Consider the following 18,103-nt stretch of genomic DNA (forward strand, 5'->3'; position numbering starts at 1 on the left):
AGTAGTTAAATTGCCTGTAGGCTGTCAGAATAATCATGTCGAGTGCATATTGATAATTTCAAGTGATACAAAAATACTTTGTCTAGTTGTTCAAATTGAAAATGCCAATAGAAAGAAAAACAAGACGTAAAAAAAGGTTTACACTCTAAACTCAATATGCTATTACTTATGTTTTATCAAAGAATAATTTATCATTCTACTTTTTAGTCTGGCCTTTTGCTGATGGAATGCTAGACAGGATTTCTAAATGACAAGCAGAGTTATGAAACTGATATTCAATTCAGACTGCTGTGAGAATGGTATAGAATAATAATAATGCAATATGAAGTTTATTAACAAACCCATATTTTTGATACCTAGGGAACATCTGTTCAAACTCACTTTTCAGCCCTACTCCTGTAATGCAGAAAATAAAAACAGAAGATGAGGACAAGGAAGATTCCAGTATTGCTTCCTTTACACCTAAGGATTCTACACTCCCGAGACCCACATCTATCATTTGTATAAATGAAGAAGACAATTCTTTAAAATCTCAGAATCAGGCTTTCCGGGTTGAATCATGCCAAAAGTCACCTGGATATGCTTCCTTTGAATCAGAGTGCCTGGAAAAAGGGGAAACGAATAGCGTGTCCACAGAGGATGATGTCAGCGACCTAGAAAGCAGTGAAAGTAGTGAAAGTGGTTTGGAACCTGGAGAAATACCTGCCGTAAGAAAAAAATGCTTTGAAAATACCCATTGTATATGAAACATATTGCATGGTGGTTTTAATTTATTCATAATCAAGGGCACAGACAGATGTTGAACAGCAGGCTACTAACGAAAACCTGCAGAACTTTGTGTGTGTTAAGTCCCATTGACTTCAGTGAGACTTGAGCATGTGCTTAAAATGAAGCATGTGGTTAAGGGCTTTCCTGAATAGGGATGATTTCCTGAATTAGGACAGAATTTTATTGCAGCTCACTTGATGATTATTTTCTTTTCCTGTTTTGGATATCTGGTAATCTGACAGTATGTAGGCAAAGTCTGAATTGTCAGAAGGTATAGCTAAGCCCCTCCTCTTTTCACTAACTGCCAGAATGGAGGACTCCCCACGCTATAACGATACTAGGAAACTTAGTTAGAGCCTTTGAAATAAAATAAAAATCGGGGGGAAAAAAGCATCCTATGAGAGCAGAAATGGCCACTACTATAAGATATTCAAGTGTGAGGAAAGAAACTTTTACGTATTCAAAGAAATGAGGAAAAATACCAATCATTTACCATGAGTCAATACCCCTAAAATGTGTTAGGAGGATTGCTGGTTATAAGAGGGTTATCTTTATCCCTCTCTAGTGGATGGACCACATAAAAATAATAGGAGGAAGGAAACTCTCAAGGATACCACAATCAAATTTTTCTTTCTCCTGCTATTGGAAAGTCTGGCAATCTGACATGGGGATATGAACAGCAGTAAATAATCTCATGCTAAAACAAGTGATTTGAACTTGTCTGCCTGTGACACATAATAGCTTAGTCTCCTGAGGGCTGTAATACTGTCATCTGTTTTCAGTTGTTAGGTTTAGTGTGTGGGTTCTGGTTGGTGTTGGTGGCCTGTGATATATAGAGGCTTAGACTGGATGATCTTGTGATCCCTTCTGACCTTTGACTTTGTGTAACTATACACTGTATTCACAACCACAAGTGAGGATGCTTAGGGAGGCACTACAGATTGTAACACCCTCCTACCAAATGTTGAGTGTTGGCAGATGACTAAAGATAGACCATATAGTAGCTGGCAAAAGTATGTTCTAAAGACCAGGTCACAACCTTGCAGGTCTCTTCATAGAGCTTGCGCTTTTACCACTCCAGAGACTGTGTGTGACCTAGTAGAATAAGCCATGACATTGTTTGGTGGAAACATGTGGCTTCATGTGCTTTGGCAAAACATGCTTTGATCTATATGGCAGATGAAGTATTTGAGGCCTTCACACCGTTAACATCTGGATAATAGCGGTTGAAAACAGAACTTGACTTCCTGAAGGGTTTAATACCTTAGATGTAAATCTTAATGGCCCTATATTCATCTAATGTATGCTTCCTCTCCCCCCACCCCCCGGTGAAATGGATTTAACAGAAGGAAGGTAGTGCAGTTTCATGAGCTTTGTGGAAATTAATGTTTTACTTAGGAATAAGAGGAGGAAGAGAGAGATTAGTACCCTGAATACTAATTTAAAGGCCAGACAGGAAATCTGTGTACCAGAGGAAGGTGAAGGATTTCAGCAGTATGTAGAAATTGTGTAACATTGGGGTGAAAAGGTAAAGATCTTGGTTTGTCCATGGTGTTAATATGGACAGCTAGAAATGGCTGAATCTTGAACTAAAGAGCAGATCTGTTTCGCTCAGATTCAGCAGAACCTCATGCTTTTAGAACTAGGTGTCCTGAGTTCATTCCCCGGAAATGAACTGACAAGACAAGTCATTGCAACTGGTGGGCCATGCAGGGATTTGAAGTTGTGATGAGCTTCCCCACATTCATCAAGTATATCTTTATCCCTCTCTAGTGGATGGACCACATAAAAAGTGTTCATGAGTTTGCTAGTGCCTCTGAGCTAATGGACTGGGTCCTTTAGCTCAGGCAATAGTGGTTCATGCATTCAAATTGAGCGATCTTGCTTTCAGTCCTCACAGATGAACAGACCATGGGTGTTATTACAGAAACAATATTGGACCCATTAATAGTGATAGAAACTTGGAAAACCATGCACTCTTTTTGGAAAGAACAGCAGGGTACTTTAGGCTCTCTGTAGAGAGCCAATTACTTTGCATTAACTTTATCATTTCTGTGTTGAATCTGAATTTCCTTCTGAACTACTTGGGGGCCTTCAAATCCAGTGTTGCTTTGTGACTCCTGTCCTCTTGGGAACATTGGGAGAATATTGAGTAAATTATCTTTTAGCATTTGAAAGATAGAACAGGTTCCATTGCCCCTATTTGGAGACAATGACAGATGACTTCTTGTGTAATCTAGCATATCAGTTGATCTTTGGATGTTGGGGCTTGATGAATCTGTCCCTGGGAAGAGTTCAGTTCAGTTGAGTATCCATTCAGAATTAATTCCATAACCTAACCTGTTTAAGGTAGATCAATAGTGTGCAAAGTTTTTGGGGTCTTCCTCCTACATTGTCCTGGGCCTTATACATGTGGACCAAAGAGTCTGGCCCTTATTCTTAGAGGTGGAAGAAGACGTAGAAATAAATTCAGATCTGTATCTCCTGATACGTCTCTTACCAGCGACTGTCCATTATCTACGTCTATTATCATCTATTTCTATAGAAGTCAGAATCTCTTCTTTGATAGCAGGGTGACCAGCCCTTTGGGCTGCCTGTTTCTACTATCAGGTCAAAATTCCCTTCTGTTCTGTCTCATAGAAGGAAGAGATTTCTTACCTTTACCAGAAGTTTCCACCGCTACTTTATCACCACTCCCGAAAGAGCTTCTCTTTGAAAATATTGAGATAACCAATTATCAGTTGCTGGTGCCAAGGAAGGACTCTGCTAGAGACCCTCAGCACCACCATGGCTCTGCCCACACCCAGACATCCAGACTGATTGCATGCCCCAGTGCCCCCAAAACAGAAAAGGCCAACAGAGGGCACTTCCTGGCCAGGTCTAAAGACCAGATGGTCAATAGCCCCCACCCAGCTCCCATTTGGTAGGGATTCCGTTGACTTCTGCCCCGAGATGGGTCCAGTCAAGTCCAGACCCGCAGCGCTGTCCTGCATGCCACCATGAAGACTTACAGCTTCCTTCCACCGTGGAGGCGTTCCAGGCAGCAGCGGACCTTTTGGCGCTTACAGCACCATCCTCCCCTCCTAGGCGAGACAGATCGCCAGCACCGCTTCTGGGCCTGGTACATTCCATGAGCAAACCAGTGATGATGTTGGCCATAAGACCACCATCTCTGTCGCATCGGCCTGCGGCACTGGTGGCCCGTGTGGGTGAACCGCTCCGGTCCCCCAGTTGGTACCATTCTCCGGCACCAAGCCGCTCTGCTCCTCCGTGGTCATCACAGTCTGAGACCGACAACCCTACCCGGCACCGTGGCCAGGCCAACGGCAGGTTCCTCAGTGGCCCTTCTGGACACCCTGGGCCTATCACCAGAGTGGCATCGGTGGCCTCAACTTCTTTTGGGCAGCTGCATACGCCGACATAAATGGTCTCTCTCACCACTCCTCCCTTTGTAATAATATTAAGCACTATAAGCATCTTTTCAGTGTTGTAATCATGCTGTGTTACAGGTTATATTTAATGTATCTGGGTACCTCTCAGACATTCCCAAGTGGCTTTTCAAATACTTTCCAATACACCTCCATGCTCTGTCTGTGTTACTGTTATACAGGGTTATATTACAGAGATGCTATTAGGAAGGCCAATCTGCTTTACCTTTTTGCTCAGCTAGTTGCATCTTTTGATGTCATAAACCCATCCTGTGCGTTAGCCACAACATCCTCCTCCCTCCACTTAATTTAGTAAATGGTATGTAGCTCTGTATTGTAGCTGCTGACAACCTTGATTTGCTGTTTTCTTGTTGTTGAGGATGTGCATTGTTTTGTCAGTCATCTCGAGGTTGTGCATTGTTTTGTCAGTCATCTCCTTTATCTGTTCTCCTTACCTAGACTGGCAAACTCCATAAGTGATCTCTGGTACTGATCCTTGATAAATGAGGCTGTTGTGACCTGATTTTCCCTTTTTCCAAAAGTACCCATATGATGATAATTACTGACAACTGCATGAAGCCACCACAGGGAGAATAGCATGGCTGTGCAGATAAATGAAATGGCACACACATTTCCATTTAATACCATATGAGTCAGTGTGATAAACTGTTCTGAAATATACAAAAAGAACAGGAGTACTTGTGTCACCTTAGAGACTAACAAATTTATTTGAGCATAAGCTTTAGTGACTTTATCAGATGCATAGAATGGAACATATAGTCAGTGAATATATATACATACAGAAAATATGAAAAGGTAGAGCTGGTCTGCCAACTTCCGCCTTTTCATATTTTCTGTATGTATATATATCCTCTGACTATATGTTCCATTCTATGCATCTGATGAAGTGAGCTGTAACCCACGAAAGCTTACGCTCAAATAAACTTGTTAGTCTCTAAGGTGCCACAAGTACTCCTTTTCTTCTTGCAGATACAGACTAACACGGCTGCTACTCTGAAACTTGAAATATACAGAAGTATTCTAGCGTACATTACATTTTCAGCCAGTGTTAATCTTTATTCAGTAGATTTAGCATTTATTTATTGTAATTGTTTGTTAATGGTTGCTTTGTATTTTTTTTAAAGACAAACTTAAATGTTGCATTTTAACTTTTAGTTACTAAACTGAATGAGTGAAAACTTATGAAGAAAAACTGTACATGTTTTTTAAATATGTTGTTGTCCTAATACCAAGTTGTTTTCCACACCTTTTTCTGAAGTAAAGGGAGAGATTATCCCATCTCCTAGATCTAACAAAATAACTAATGTCAGACAAATTTTTGAACCATCGATGAGAGGTTTTTTACATGCTTGATGTGAGAATTTATCTAACAAAGTGGATTATTTACACGAGTGGTTCTCAAACTTTTGTACTGGTGACCCCTTTCACATAGCAAGCCTCTGAGTGCCACCCCTCTTATCAGTTAAAAACATATTAACACCATTATAAATGTTGGAGGAAAAGTGGGGTTTAGTGTGGAGGCTGACAGGTCGCAACCCGACAAGTAATAACCTTGTGACCCCCTGAGGGGTCCCGACCCCCACTTTGAGAACCCCTGCTTTACGCCATTAGCAGAAGAATATTCTTGCTTATCAGCATTAGTTTTGTTCAGTTTCCAACTAAACTAAATATGGTCTCTCCCTTTCAGTTAGCAGAAATTGAAAGAAAGAAAACATGTAAGAGTTGGCGTCATCCACTAAGTAAACCCCCGGCCAGATCTCCTATGACACTGGTTAAACAGCAGGCAGTAAGTGATGAAGGTGAGCATGCTTTTAATGTGTTTCTCTAATTACATCTGTCTGTCTTTATAACCTGTATACATATATCTTTTAAGTATTACAAAAGTACTGAAGATGAAAGAGTATTTTGACTGTGTGGGAAATCTTCTAAAGTTGCAGAATAATTCCATTAAAAAGCTTTCAGCATGCTTGCTGAATTCATGAGTTCTTTCTTTCCCCCGTTTCACTTAAATTCTCCTAAACATATTAGAACTGTCTTGTAAGAAGCTCAGAACAGTCTGAAGTCATTTAAAGTGCTGCATGTGGGATGAAGACACTTTCTGTAGCCAGATCTCCTTTGTTGAATTTGACAGCAATTGGCTTTAGCAGCAAACTTTATATCTTATTTTAGGAAGGCAAGTATAGCTATGACATACCATTTCTAGATCTTCAGAACATCAGTCCTGCTTGTAAACTGTACCTCGTTGGATTATTTTAAAAAAAATTTGCATTGTGATTCTATTGTTTTAGACATCCAGTTGGAGGCTTGAAAAGTGGTTCTGGTAAAGACATCTGTAGCCTTGATTCATGAAAGAGACCACAGATATTCCAAAACATCAGAAAGGTTACCAACAGTCTTTATTATACCTTGGATTCTGGCCCCACAATTAGTTAAAAATATAAAGGGAAACAATTAAATAGACTGGTCTCTTTCTCTAGGTTTGACAAAGCCATTTTACTATATCCATTGAAAATGGAGAGCTACTGAGCATATCCCACATACATTCCTCATTTTACTCCTGAGGGCATTCTGCGTCAATAAAATAAAAATTCTGCGCACAATATTTTGAAATTCTGCATGTTTTATTTGCCAAACTGTAGCTCACAAAAGCTTATGCTCAAATAAATTTGTTAGTCTCTAAGGTGCCACAAGTACTCCTTTTCTGTTTGTGGATACAGACTAACACTGCTGCTACTCTGAAACCTAAATAAATTCAGAGGCTCCAGCATGACAGTGGGGAGCACAGGCCACTGGCTACATGAAGGTGGGAGATCACCTTGTAGCCCCCTCCCCCAGGACGCGGACTCAGCAGTGAGGCTGCACCCGAACCGACACTGCACAAAGGCCTGGGCCTGCCACAGAAACACCCTGGGCCCTGCCCCTCTGCACCAGGCTCACCAGGTGTAGGGCAGGCAGGTTCAACCAGGCAGAATCCAAGTGTGGAGGGGCTGTGTGGGGGGATCCAGTTGTGGGATGAGAGGATTCTGTGTGGGACAGTCTGGGTGCAGGCAGCTCAGTGGGGGGATCTGGATGCACAGAGGCTTGTTGGGGGGGCAGTTTCCAGGTGCAGGGGCAATGGGACTCTGCAGGGGCTTCCAGGTGAAGATGGTTGCAGTTCAGTGGAGGGTTCTGGGTGTAATGGTCTCAGTGAGGGGGTCTCGGTGCTGGAGGATTGGGGCTTGGTAGGGTGGGGGCCTGGGTGCAGCTAGTTGAGGGTCAGTGGCATGGGGGTCTGGATGTGTGGGCTCAGGGTGGTGCAGGGGGTGAGGCATCAGCGTGGGGGTTTGAGTGCAGGGAGCTCTGAGGGGTGATCTGGATGCAGGGGTGGGGGTCCGGAGGCAGGGGGTCTGTGGGCAAGGGTCTCCAGGTGCAGGGGTTGAGGTTCAGTGGGGTGGGGTTCGGGTATGGAGGGCTCGGAGGGTTCTGGATGTACTGGGTGAGACTTGGCAGGGGTGTCTGGGTATGGGAGGTCCGGATGCACAGGGGTAGGGTGGATTGGGAGCAGCTCCCCATACAGTGACCCCTCCCCCCACAGCTGAGGAGTGATGAGGGCAGGAAGCAGGGGAGGATAATGAGCTTCCTGCAGCTGCGGGAGGGTCTGACACAGCTCCAGCTACTCCTTGCAGGGGAGGAAGAAGCCCCGTCTGCTCCTGCCTCCAGCCCAGCTGGGACGAGCAGCTGATCCCGGCTCAGGGTAGGAGCCACTGGCTGGAGTGTCCTCAGCCCCACTGTGATTTACCTCTCCGCCGGCTGTTCTGGGTGCCTGAAACAATGTACCTGTGCTGCTAGGGAATGGTGTGGTGTGACTGCTCTTGCAGCTTCTTTTTGCTTCCCTGTCAGAAAGTCATTTTTCTGTGGGGAAGCAAAGAAATCTGCAGAGGACATGAATTCTGTACATGTGCAGTTTTGCAGTATTTCCCCAGGAATATCATTTATACCATTTTCTATAGTTATACCAGTAAGTTTCTATAAAAAGCAAAGTTCAAGATTTTAAAAACCAGGGATCAGATTCTCAGCATAGCTGAAGAGAGCAGGCATAAATGTAGGCCAACTAAAAGCAAAAACAGCCCTTAATGAAATTTTAAAGCTATGCAGGACTGCCTACCTATCCTCATTTCTGACACAATTCCTACTCTGTGCGGGAATCGGCAGCAGCATTAAGGTAGCTTTCTGCTTGCTTGGTGGTGCACAAAGCAGATGGTGTCAGGGCAAAGAATCTGGCTCCTAAATTCACATTTAAGCAGTTAAATAATTTTCAAAAACATTGAGCACAGAGCAGCTCCCATTGACTTCCAGGAGTGCTGCTATGTACTCAGCACTTCTGAAATGTAGTCCAATCGCTTAGATGCCTAAATAAGGAGCTTAATATTATGCACCAATCTTTCTGTAATATTAAAACTCTGCACCTCAAAGCTAGATACCACCATAGATTGGACAGTTTTTCAATAGATCCAAATAGAATTGGGCTTCTCCCATAATATTTCAGTCTGATGGGGTTGTGAAAAAATAGTAAGATCAAAATTATATAGTACAGCCATCAAGCTATACGGTATGCCAGCTGCACTCATGTATAAGGTGCTTTTGCTTTCCTTAACTGTTATAAGCAATGGGGGGGTATGTTTATGTGTGTAAATATATTTTAAAAAAACCCTCATCCCCATAAAAAAAACCCCAAACACCACCACCCAAGGGCAGTACTTTTTCTTATTTCCACAGCTCCTAGGTCACTGCACTTTCCCTTTCTTAAAGCCTTCAAACTGTAGCATACATTTCACTTTTGTAGTTTAAACCTTGTGGCACATTCAAATTCAGTTTTTCACTCGAGCCTCGAGCAGTATGTTGCATCCTATAACTTATGTAATTAGGGAATAGTTTGGATCTGACATTCATACAGTGTGTGATGACCTCCATTTAAAATATTTAAAAAACGGCAAAAGTTCTCTCTTCTGTTAAATGGAGAATAGAGGCCTTAGTTGTTATCCCATCATAATTTTAAGTTTTACTGTGTGTTTTTTTTTTCAAAAATTTAGGATTAATATTTATGTTAAAGCCCTAAGTTACAAAGGAAATTTGATCTTCCATACTTGGTAAGTAGTGCTAAAAGAAGCCTCTTTTCCCTTCAGCTACTATAGATTCATCTGTACACAGTTCCTGTAGCTAAGTTGATGGTACTTTTGATTTGAATGACTTATCAGACATCTCTTATTAAAATGTTGATCATGTTTTCAGGGTTGACATGCAAACATGCTAATAAGGTATATAACAGTTGTTGAAAGCAGTTTTTATTTCAGGTTTGCAAACACCAGCTATTAACAGTTGGGAAAATAAAAAATCCTCTATTCTTGTCACATTCCTGTGTGTGCGTTTCCAATAACAAAACATTCATTTTAGGGGAAAATAGTTTGAGGAAAAAGTGCACAGCAATTCTGTTGTATTTTAATAGATAGGAGTATGGAATGTATATTGTCTTTTAACATATACCGGTAACAGTTTTTTTTAAATGGCATATTTTGATGATAGATTTAAATAAAACTAGTTAAGGGAGGTGGAAAACAACCATGTACTTTATTTTAAACAATGTTATTAGCATAGTTAAATTAACATAAGCCCTTCTTTATTTAAATCATTCACCTCCATTACAACAATAATTTTTTGGACAATAACCAACAGAAATTACAAACTCACAATAGAAACTGATGCACAGCAAGTAAGCGATATGGTTAGTGTTCTGCTTCCATCACATTTCATTTCGTTTTCTGCCTTCTTTTTGGCATTCGTCTAGGAGACTGCTCTTAGAGGAGCTGGGACTGGCAAATACAGGTCACTTCTGAGCTTGCTGACACTGACGGGCTTGAATTTCAGCGCTCAGACCTCCAGTGAAGTCTGTGTGGGTGCTGAGCATCTCTAAGATATCCGGTCTCATGGTTTCAACACAGTGGTGCCAGCTGCTTATTAAATGAGGCTACATTTTTTTTGTTTATGAAAAGTTACAACACTCAAGTATAGTTGTGTAAGTATAAATCCAGCAAAGCCATGAATTGGTATGTTAAATTCATGTCTACAAAGCACTTCGTAAAGGAATGCAAAAGGTTGGCCCCCCTGAAGGTGTAACTTGCACAGCTTTTGTCTACGAACAATGGAAGGCTTACCTCCAGACATAAGCTGCAACCTTACAGGCAGCTTAAAAAAACCCCCTCTGCAGCCATTTTTGTTCCGTTGGATAATGCAAATTTAACAGGGCTGGCATGTCTCTTTCAATGTTATGCTTTCAGTCAGCCTCAGCTAAGGGTATGTCTACACTACGAAATTAGGTCGAATTTATAGAAGTCTGTTTTGCAGAAAGCGTTTTTACACAGTCGATTGTGTGTGTCCCCACACAAATGCTCTAAGTGCATGTAGTCGGCGGAGTGCGTCCACAGTACCGAGCAACCGTCGACTTCTGGAGCGTTGCACTGTGGGTAGCTGTCCCACAGTTCCCGCAGTCTCCGCCGCCTATTTGAATTCAGGGTAGAAATCCAGGTGCCTGATGGGGCTAAAACATTGTCGCAGGTGGTTCTGGGTACATATCGTCAGGCCCTCCTTCCCTCCCTCCTTCCGTGAAAGCAAGGGCAGACAATCGTTTTGTGCCTTTTTTCTTGAGTTACCTGTGCAGACGCCATACCACAGCAAGCATGGAGCCCGCTCAGCTAACCATCACCGTATATCTCCTGGGTGCTGGCAGACGTGGTACTGCATTGCTACACAGCAGCAGTGTATTGCCTTTTGGCAGCAGACAGTGCAGTATGACTGGTAGCCGTCGTCGACGTAGTCTTGGGTGCTCTTTTAACCGACCTCGATGAGGTCAGGGGCGCCTGGGCAAACATGGGAGTGACTCAGCCAGGTCATTACCCTTTTAAGTTTCATCTCATGGCGATTCAATCCTGCTGGCAGTGTACTGTCTTTTAATCAGCAGCCAGCAGAAGATGATGACCAGCAATCATACTGCACCGTCTTCTGCCGAGCACCCAGGAAATGACGATGGCTAGCGGTCATACTACACGGTCTGCTGCCAGCAGATAGATGAAGATAGATGAAGTGGATCAAAACAAGAAATAGACCAGATTTGTTTTGTATTCATTTTCTACTCCCTCCCTCTGTGAAATCAATGGCCTGCTAAACCCAGTTTTGAGTTCTATCCTTGAGGTTTTGAGTTCTATCCTTGAGGGGGCCATTCTGTTTCTTGCAAAGCCACCCCCTTTGTTGATTTTAATTCCCTGTAAGCCAACCCTGTAAGCCATGTCATCAGTCGCCCCTCCCTCCGTCAGGGCAATGGCAGACAATCGTTTCGCGCCTTTTTTCTGTGCAGACGCCATACCCTGGCAAGCATGGAGCCCGCTCAGATCACTTTGGCAATTAGGAGCACATTAAACACCACACGCTTTATCCAACAGTATATGCAGCACCAGAACCTGGCAAAGCGAAACCGGGCGAATAGGCGACATCAGCGTGGTGACGAGAGTGATGAGGAAGGACATGGACACAGACTTCTCTCAAAGCACGGGCCCTGGCAGTGTGGGCATCATGGTGCTAATGGGGCAGGTTCATGTGGTGGAACGCCGATTCTGGGCTCGGGAAACAAGCACAGACTGGTGGGACCGCATAGTGTTGCAGGTCTGGGATGATTCCCAGTGGCTGCGAAACTTTCGCATGTGTAAGGGCACTTTCATGGAACTTTGTGACTTGCTTTCCCCTGCCCTGAGGCTCAAGAATACCAAGATGAGAGCAGCCCTCACAGTTGAGAAGTGAGTGGCAATAGCCCTGTGGAAGCTTGCAACGCCAGACAGCTACCGGTCAGTCAGGAATCAATTTGGAGTGGGCAAATCTACTGTGGGGTTGCTGTGTTGCAAGTAGCCAACGCAATCAAAGATCTGCTGATCTCAAGGGTAGTGACCCTGGGAAATGTGCAGGTCATAGTGGATGGCTTTGCTGCAATGGGATTCCCTAACTGTGGTGGGGCCATAGATGGAACCCATATCCCTATTTTGGCACCGGAGCACCAAGCCGGCGAGTACATAAACCGCAAGGGGTACTTTTCAATAGTGCTGCAAGCACTGGTGGATCACAAGGGACGTTTCACCAACATCAAAGTGGGATGGCCGGGAAAGATACATGACGCTTGCATCTTCAGGAACTCTGGTCTGTTTCAAAAGCTGCAGGAAGGGACTTTATTTCCAGACCAGAAAATAACCGTTGGGGATGTTGAAATGCCTATAACTATCTTTGGGGACCCAGCCTACCCCTTAATGCCATGGTTCATGAAGCCATACACAGGCAGCCTGGAGAGTAGTCAGGAGCTGTTCAACTACAGGCTGAAAAAGTGCAGAATGGTGGTAGAACGTGCATTTGGACGTTTAAAAGCGCACTGGCGCAGTTTACTGACTCACTTAGACCTCAGCGAAACCAATATTCCCGCTGTTATTACTGCTTGCTGTGCGCTACACAATATCTGTGAGAGTAAGGGGGGGATGTTTATGGCAGGGTGGGAGGTTGAGGCAAATCGCCTGGCTGCTGGTTACGCACAGCCAGACGCCAGGGCGGTTAGAAGAGCACAGCAGGGCGCGGTGCGCGTCAGAGAAGCTTTGAAAACCAGTTTCATGACTGGTTTCAGAGTAACAGCCGTGTTAGTCTGTATTCGCAAAAAGAAAAGGAGTACTTGTGGTACCTTAGAGACTAACCAATTTATTTGAGCATAAGCTTTCGTGAGCTACAGCTCACTTCATCGGATGCATACTGTGGGAAGTACAGAAGATCTTTTTATACACACAAAGCATGAAAAAATACCTCCCCCCACCCCACTTTCCTGCTGGTAATAGCCTATCTAAAGTGATCACTCTCTGTACAGATTGTAAGGAGAGTGATCACTTTAGATAAGCTATTACCAGCAGGAGAGTGGGGTGGGAGGAGGCATTGTCCCACGGTCTCTGTGTATATAATGTCCTCTGCAGCTTCCACAGCATGCATCCGACGAAGTGAGCTGCAGCCCACGAAAGCTCATGCTCAAACAAATTGGCTAGTCTCCAAGGTGCCACAAGTACTCCCTTTCTTTCTGCGAATACGGACCAACACGGCTGTTACTCTGAAACCTTTCTCTTCTTGCAATCCCCTGCCTCATTTACTACACACTTCCCACCTCAGTGTCCCCTTCCGGTTGCCTGATTTTTACCCTATGACCCTCACTGCCATGCCTGCGTTTTCATTTGTTGTCCCCTGCAATTACTTGTCCTGGGTCCTTTGGCTCCACCCCTCAGTGAGCTTAGTTCCCACCATCTTCCAGGCTCACATATAGGTGGGACAATGCCTCCTCCCACCCCACTCTCCTGCTGGTAATAGCTTATCTAAAGTGATCACTCTCCTTACAATGTGTACAGAGAGTGATCACTTTAGATAGGCTATTACCAGCAGGAAAGTGGGGTGGGGCGAGGTATTTTTTCATGCTTTGTGTGTATAAAAAGATCTTCTGTACTTCCCACAGTATGCATCCGATGAAGTGAGCTGTAGCTCACGAAAGCTTATGCTCAAATAAATTGGTTAGTCTCTAAGGTGCCACAAGTCCTCCTTTTCTAGTTTCATGACTGGCCAGGCTATGGTGTGAAAGTTCTCTTTGTTTCTCCTTGATGAAACCCCCTGCCCTTTGGTTCACTCTACTTCCCTGTAAGCTAACCACCCTCCCCTCCCCCCCTTCGATTACCGCTTGCATAGGCAATAAAGTCATTGTTACTTCTCATTCATGCATTCTTTATTAATTCATCACACAAATAGGGGGATAACTACAAAGGTAGCCCAGGAGGAGTGGCGGAGGAGAGAAGCACCAGGAGGGGTGGAGGAGGAGGGAAGGACAAGGCCACACAGCACTTTAAAAGTTTAAAACTTATTGAATGCTAGCCTTCTGTTCCTTGGGCAATCCTCTGGGGTGGAGTGGCTGGGTGGCCGGAGGACCCCCACCGCGTTCTTGGGCATCTGGGTGAGGAGGCTACGGAACTTGGGGAGGAGGGCAGTTGATTACACAGGGGCTGTAGTGGCGGTCTGTGCTCCTGCTGCCATTCCTGCAGCTCAACCATACGCTGGAGCATATTAGTTTGATCCTCCAGCAGCCTCAGCATTGAATCCTGCCTCCTCTCATCACGTTACCGCCACCTTTCAGCTTCAGCCCTCTCTTCAGCCCATCACTTACTCTCTTCAGCCCGCCACCGCTCCTCCCGGTCATTTTGTGCTTTCCTGCACTCTGACATTGTCTGCCTCCACACACTCGTCTGTGCTCTGTCAGTGTGGGAGGACAGCATGAGCTCAGAGAACATTTCATTGCGAGTGCATTTTTTTTGCCTTCTAATCTTCACAAGCCTCTGGGAAGGAGAAGATCCTGTGATCCTTGAAACACATGCAGCTGGTGGAGGAAAAAAAAAGGGACAGTGATATTTAAAAAGACACATTTTATAGAACAATGAGTACACTCTTTCACAGTAAACCTTGCTGTTAACATTACATACATAGTACATGTGCTTTCGTTCCAAGGTTGCATTTTGCCTCCCCCCAGTGCATGGCTAGCTCCTTCCCCCTCCCCCCTTTCCGTGGCTAACGGAAGGGAACATTTCTGTTCAGCCACAGGCAAACAGCCCAGCAGGAATGAGCACCTCTGAATGTCCCCTTAAGAAGAGCACCCTATTTCAACCAGGTGACCATGAATGATATCACTCTCCTGAGGATAACACAGAGAGATAAAGAACGGATGTTGTTTGAACGCCAGCAAACATACACTGCAATGCTTTTTTCTGCAGTGATTCCCGAGTATGTGCTACTGGCCTGGAGTGTGGTAAAGTGTCCTACCATGGTGGACGGAATAAGGCTGCCCTCCCCAGAAACCTTTTGCAAAGGCTTTGGGAGTACATCCAGGAGAGCTGTGAATGCCAGGGCAAATTAATCATTAAACATGTTTGCTTTTAAACCATGTATACTATTTTAAAAGATACACTCACCAGAGGTTGCTTCTCTGCCTGGCAGGTCCGGGAGGCAGCCTTGAGTGGGCTCGGGGGGTAGTGGCTCCAGGGCCAGGGTGAGAAACAGTTCCTGGCTGTCGGGAAAACTGGTTTCTGCGCTTGCTTGCTGTGAGCTATCTACAACCTCATCATCATCTTCCTCATCCCCAAAACCTGCTTCTGTGTTGCCTCCATTTCCAATGATGGAGTCAAACAACACAGCTGAGGTAGTGGTGGCTGAACCCCCTAAAATGGCATGCAGCTCATCATAGAAGCGGCATGTTTTGGTCTCTGATCCGGAGCGGCCGTTCGCCTCTCTGGTTTTCTGGTAGGCTTGCCTCAGCTCCTTAAGTTTCATGTGGCACTGCTTTGGGTCCCTGTTATGGCCTCTGTCCTTCATTCCCTGGGAGATTTTGACAAATGTTTTGGCATTTCGAAAACTGGAACGGAGTTCTGATAGCACGGATTTGTCTCCCCATACAGCGATCAGATCCCGTACCTCCCATTCAGTCCATGCTGGAGCTCTTTTGTGATTCTGGGACTCCCTCATGGTCACCTCTGCTGATGAGCTCTGCATGGTCACTCTGCAGATGAGCTCTGCATGGTCACCTGCAGCTTGCCACGCTGGCCAAACAGGAAATTGAAATTCAAAAGTTCGTGGGCCTTTTCCTGTCTACCTGGCCAGTGCATCTGAGTTAAGAGTGCTGTCCAGAGCGGACACAATGGAGGACTCTAGGATAGCTCCCGGAGGCCAATACCGTCTAATTGTGTCCACAGTACCCCAAATTCAACCCGGCAAGGCCGATTTCAGCACTAATCCCCTTGTTGGGGGTGGAGTAAGTAAATCGATTTTAAGAGCCCTTTAAGTCGAAAAAAAGGGCTTCGTCGTGTGGACGGGTGCAGGGTTAAATCGATTTAATGCTGCTAAATTCAACCTCAGCTCCTAGTGTAGACCAGGGCTAAGTGTCACTGAATTGCATGTGGTAATTATAATTGTTTCCTTGTCCATAAGTCTCCCACCTCGTTCTAAGCCTAAAATCTCTCATTGGTTCTTCTTCCCTTTACGTCTGAAAATGTCTGAACAGATCTGTAATTTTTGATCAGGGCCTCAAATTCACCAAATTCAGTACTTCAATTAGCTGTTAAGCATCTTTCTGAACATTAGTGATAGCTTAGACACATGATCCATATCTCTGTAGTGTTTGCATGCCTTGAGGGCTAGACTGAGCAGATTTCAGACAGTGTTACAGTAATTTACACAAAAAGGGCTTTATTAACTTTATAATTAATCTGGTAAAGTAATTAAAGATTTAAATATGTGGTGGGCTGGAGTCTTTTTAAATGAGAGATTATAGAGGTTGTGGCGGATGATGGCTCTTTAACCTGGGCTAGAGCTAAAATAAAGTATCAGAAATGAGGATCTCCACTTCAGTGTGGATTATTCTTGCCATAAGCTGGTCAGATGGCACAAACCTGGCAGTGAGTCGCAAGGACTCTGTTGTCTCCATGCTGTCTTCTGCAGCAGGCTGTCAGCCTTCTAGGATCCTTATATCTGTTGTCACAGAAGCAGCAGCCTAACAGCAGGTCATGTGTCTCCTAGCATTTAGCTCCCCTCCATTTCTCCCTTGCATGGGAAGATTATCCTTCTGGTGACATAGTTTGGGGATGGGTGTGAATTGGTACCTGCTAGCTACTGGGGACATGTGGCCCTCTTGTTGTGAGAAGGGTAAAACAGTCAGTGGAAATGGTGGGTATTACTAACAGTCTGAAGAAGTCCCTCCTTTGTCCCCCAACCCTCCTCTCTCTCAAGATTGTGGTAATCTTGTATGCTAGATTTCCAGGCTTGGTCAAGATGGAGCGTTTGCACTTTGGTACCGCTGTCATTTCTCTCGGCTCCTTCCAATTGTCTGGTTTCCCGAGATTGTCCTTTTCACTCTGACTTCTCTTCATGCACCAATTACAGGCCAGCCGCCACCCAATTTCTAGCTTCTGTGGGCAGCACTGCAACAGAGAGTATAGACTTTGGTGGGCAGAGCTTGCACACAAGATGGAAAATGAATGAGCCACTAAAGGGAAGAGCAGTGCTTGCCCCTTTAGCAAAATGAGGCCACATCAAGTGGTAGCTGGATTTAGGGGACCTGAATCGCAGACACCAAGGCAATGCCAAGTTCACATAAATTTAGTGGGAGGACAAGAGCTCTGTTTAGAAGGATGCCAGTTTGCCGCCTTCTGTCAGGAGGCTCCAGTTGCTTGCTATGCTTCACCATCCTCCTGTCATTCCTCTCCCCACTCACGTGGTCTCTCACTTTCCTCCAGTCTCTCTTGTGGTGTGGAAATACTGCACATTGTCCTCACAGCGAGGACACAGCTTGTCCTCTCATCTCTCTCTGTGAATCCAGTCAGCAGCGTTCCTTTTTCTTCCTGACACACCAGCTGGAGAGCAGTGGTTAGATGAGCATCGATCAAAGGGAGCATCTGTTTGTTAACCAGAACAAGAATACCAGCATCTGGGCAGAGGTTTTTCTGAACACATACTTGAACATCGATTGTCAAATATCAAAAATGGTAATAGCAAGTGTTACTGTGGCCAAAATACTCCATGGTCGAGAGCATCTCTGTTGGGATATGCATCTATCCTATAGTGATGTATTATAACCAGGATTAGCTTGGCATGTGTCATATAAGAGAGCTACCCCAAGAAAGACTGCTCCTGTTGCAGCATCTGCTGATCCCCTTGTTTCTGAGCAACTGCTGCTTTTACTGTCCAAAAAGCTGCTGCAGCGTTACCTGCTGTTAGTATTAATTCTGTCTCATCTAATCTGTTCTATCTAGGCCTTT

The 18,103-nt window shown here is 44.6% G+C and overlaps 1 protein-coding gene across 23 annotated transcripts in view; it reads left to right on the plus strand.

The window, feature by feature from the left end:
• Window positions 1-18,103, plus strand: part of KDM4C (lysine demethylase 4C) — a 440,364-nt gene that overhangs the window by 254,944 nt on the left and 167,317 nt on the right. For 21 of the 23 annotated variants that reach the window (XR_012159108.1, XM_073345318.1, XM_073345317.1 and 18 more), the window contains 2 exons: window positions 361-707; window positions 5,905-6,016. Coding sequence is in view for 22 of the 23 variants with exons in the window: in XM_073345318.1 (XP_073201419.1) it covers window positions 361-707; window positions 5,905-6,016 (459 nt within the window). In the remaining variant the exon portion in view is untranslated. Of the gene's footprint in view, window positions 1-360; window positions 708-5,904; window positions 6,019-18,103 lie in introns of those variants that run through there. The other 2 variants (XM_073345331.1, XM_073345334.1) reach the window with 1 other exon arrangement.

The sequence above is a fragment of the Lepidochelys kempii genome, chromosome 5, assembly GCF_965140265.1.
Source record: "Lepidochelys kempii isolate rLepKem1 chromosome 5, rLepKem1.hap2, whole genome shotgun sequence".
Lineage (NCBI taxonomy): Eukaryota > Metazoa > Chordata > Testudines > Cheloniidae > Lepidochelys > Lepidochelys kempii.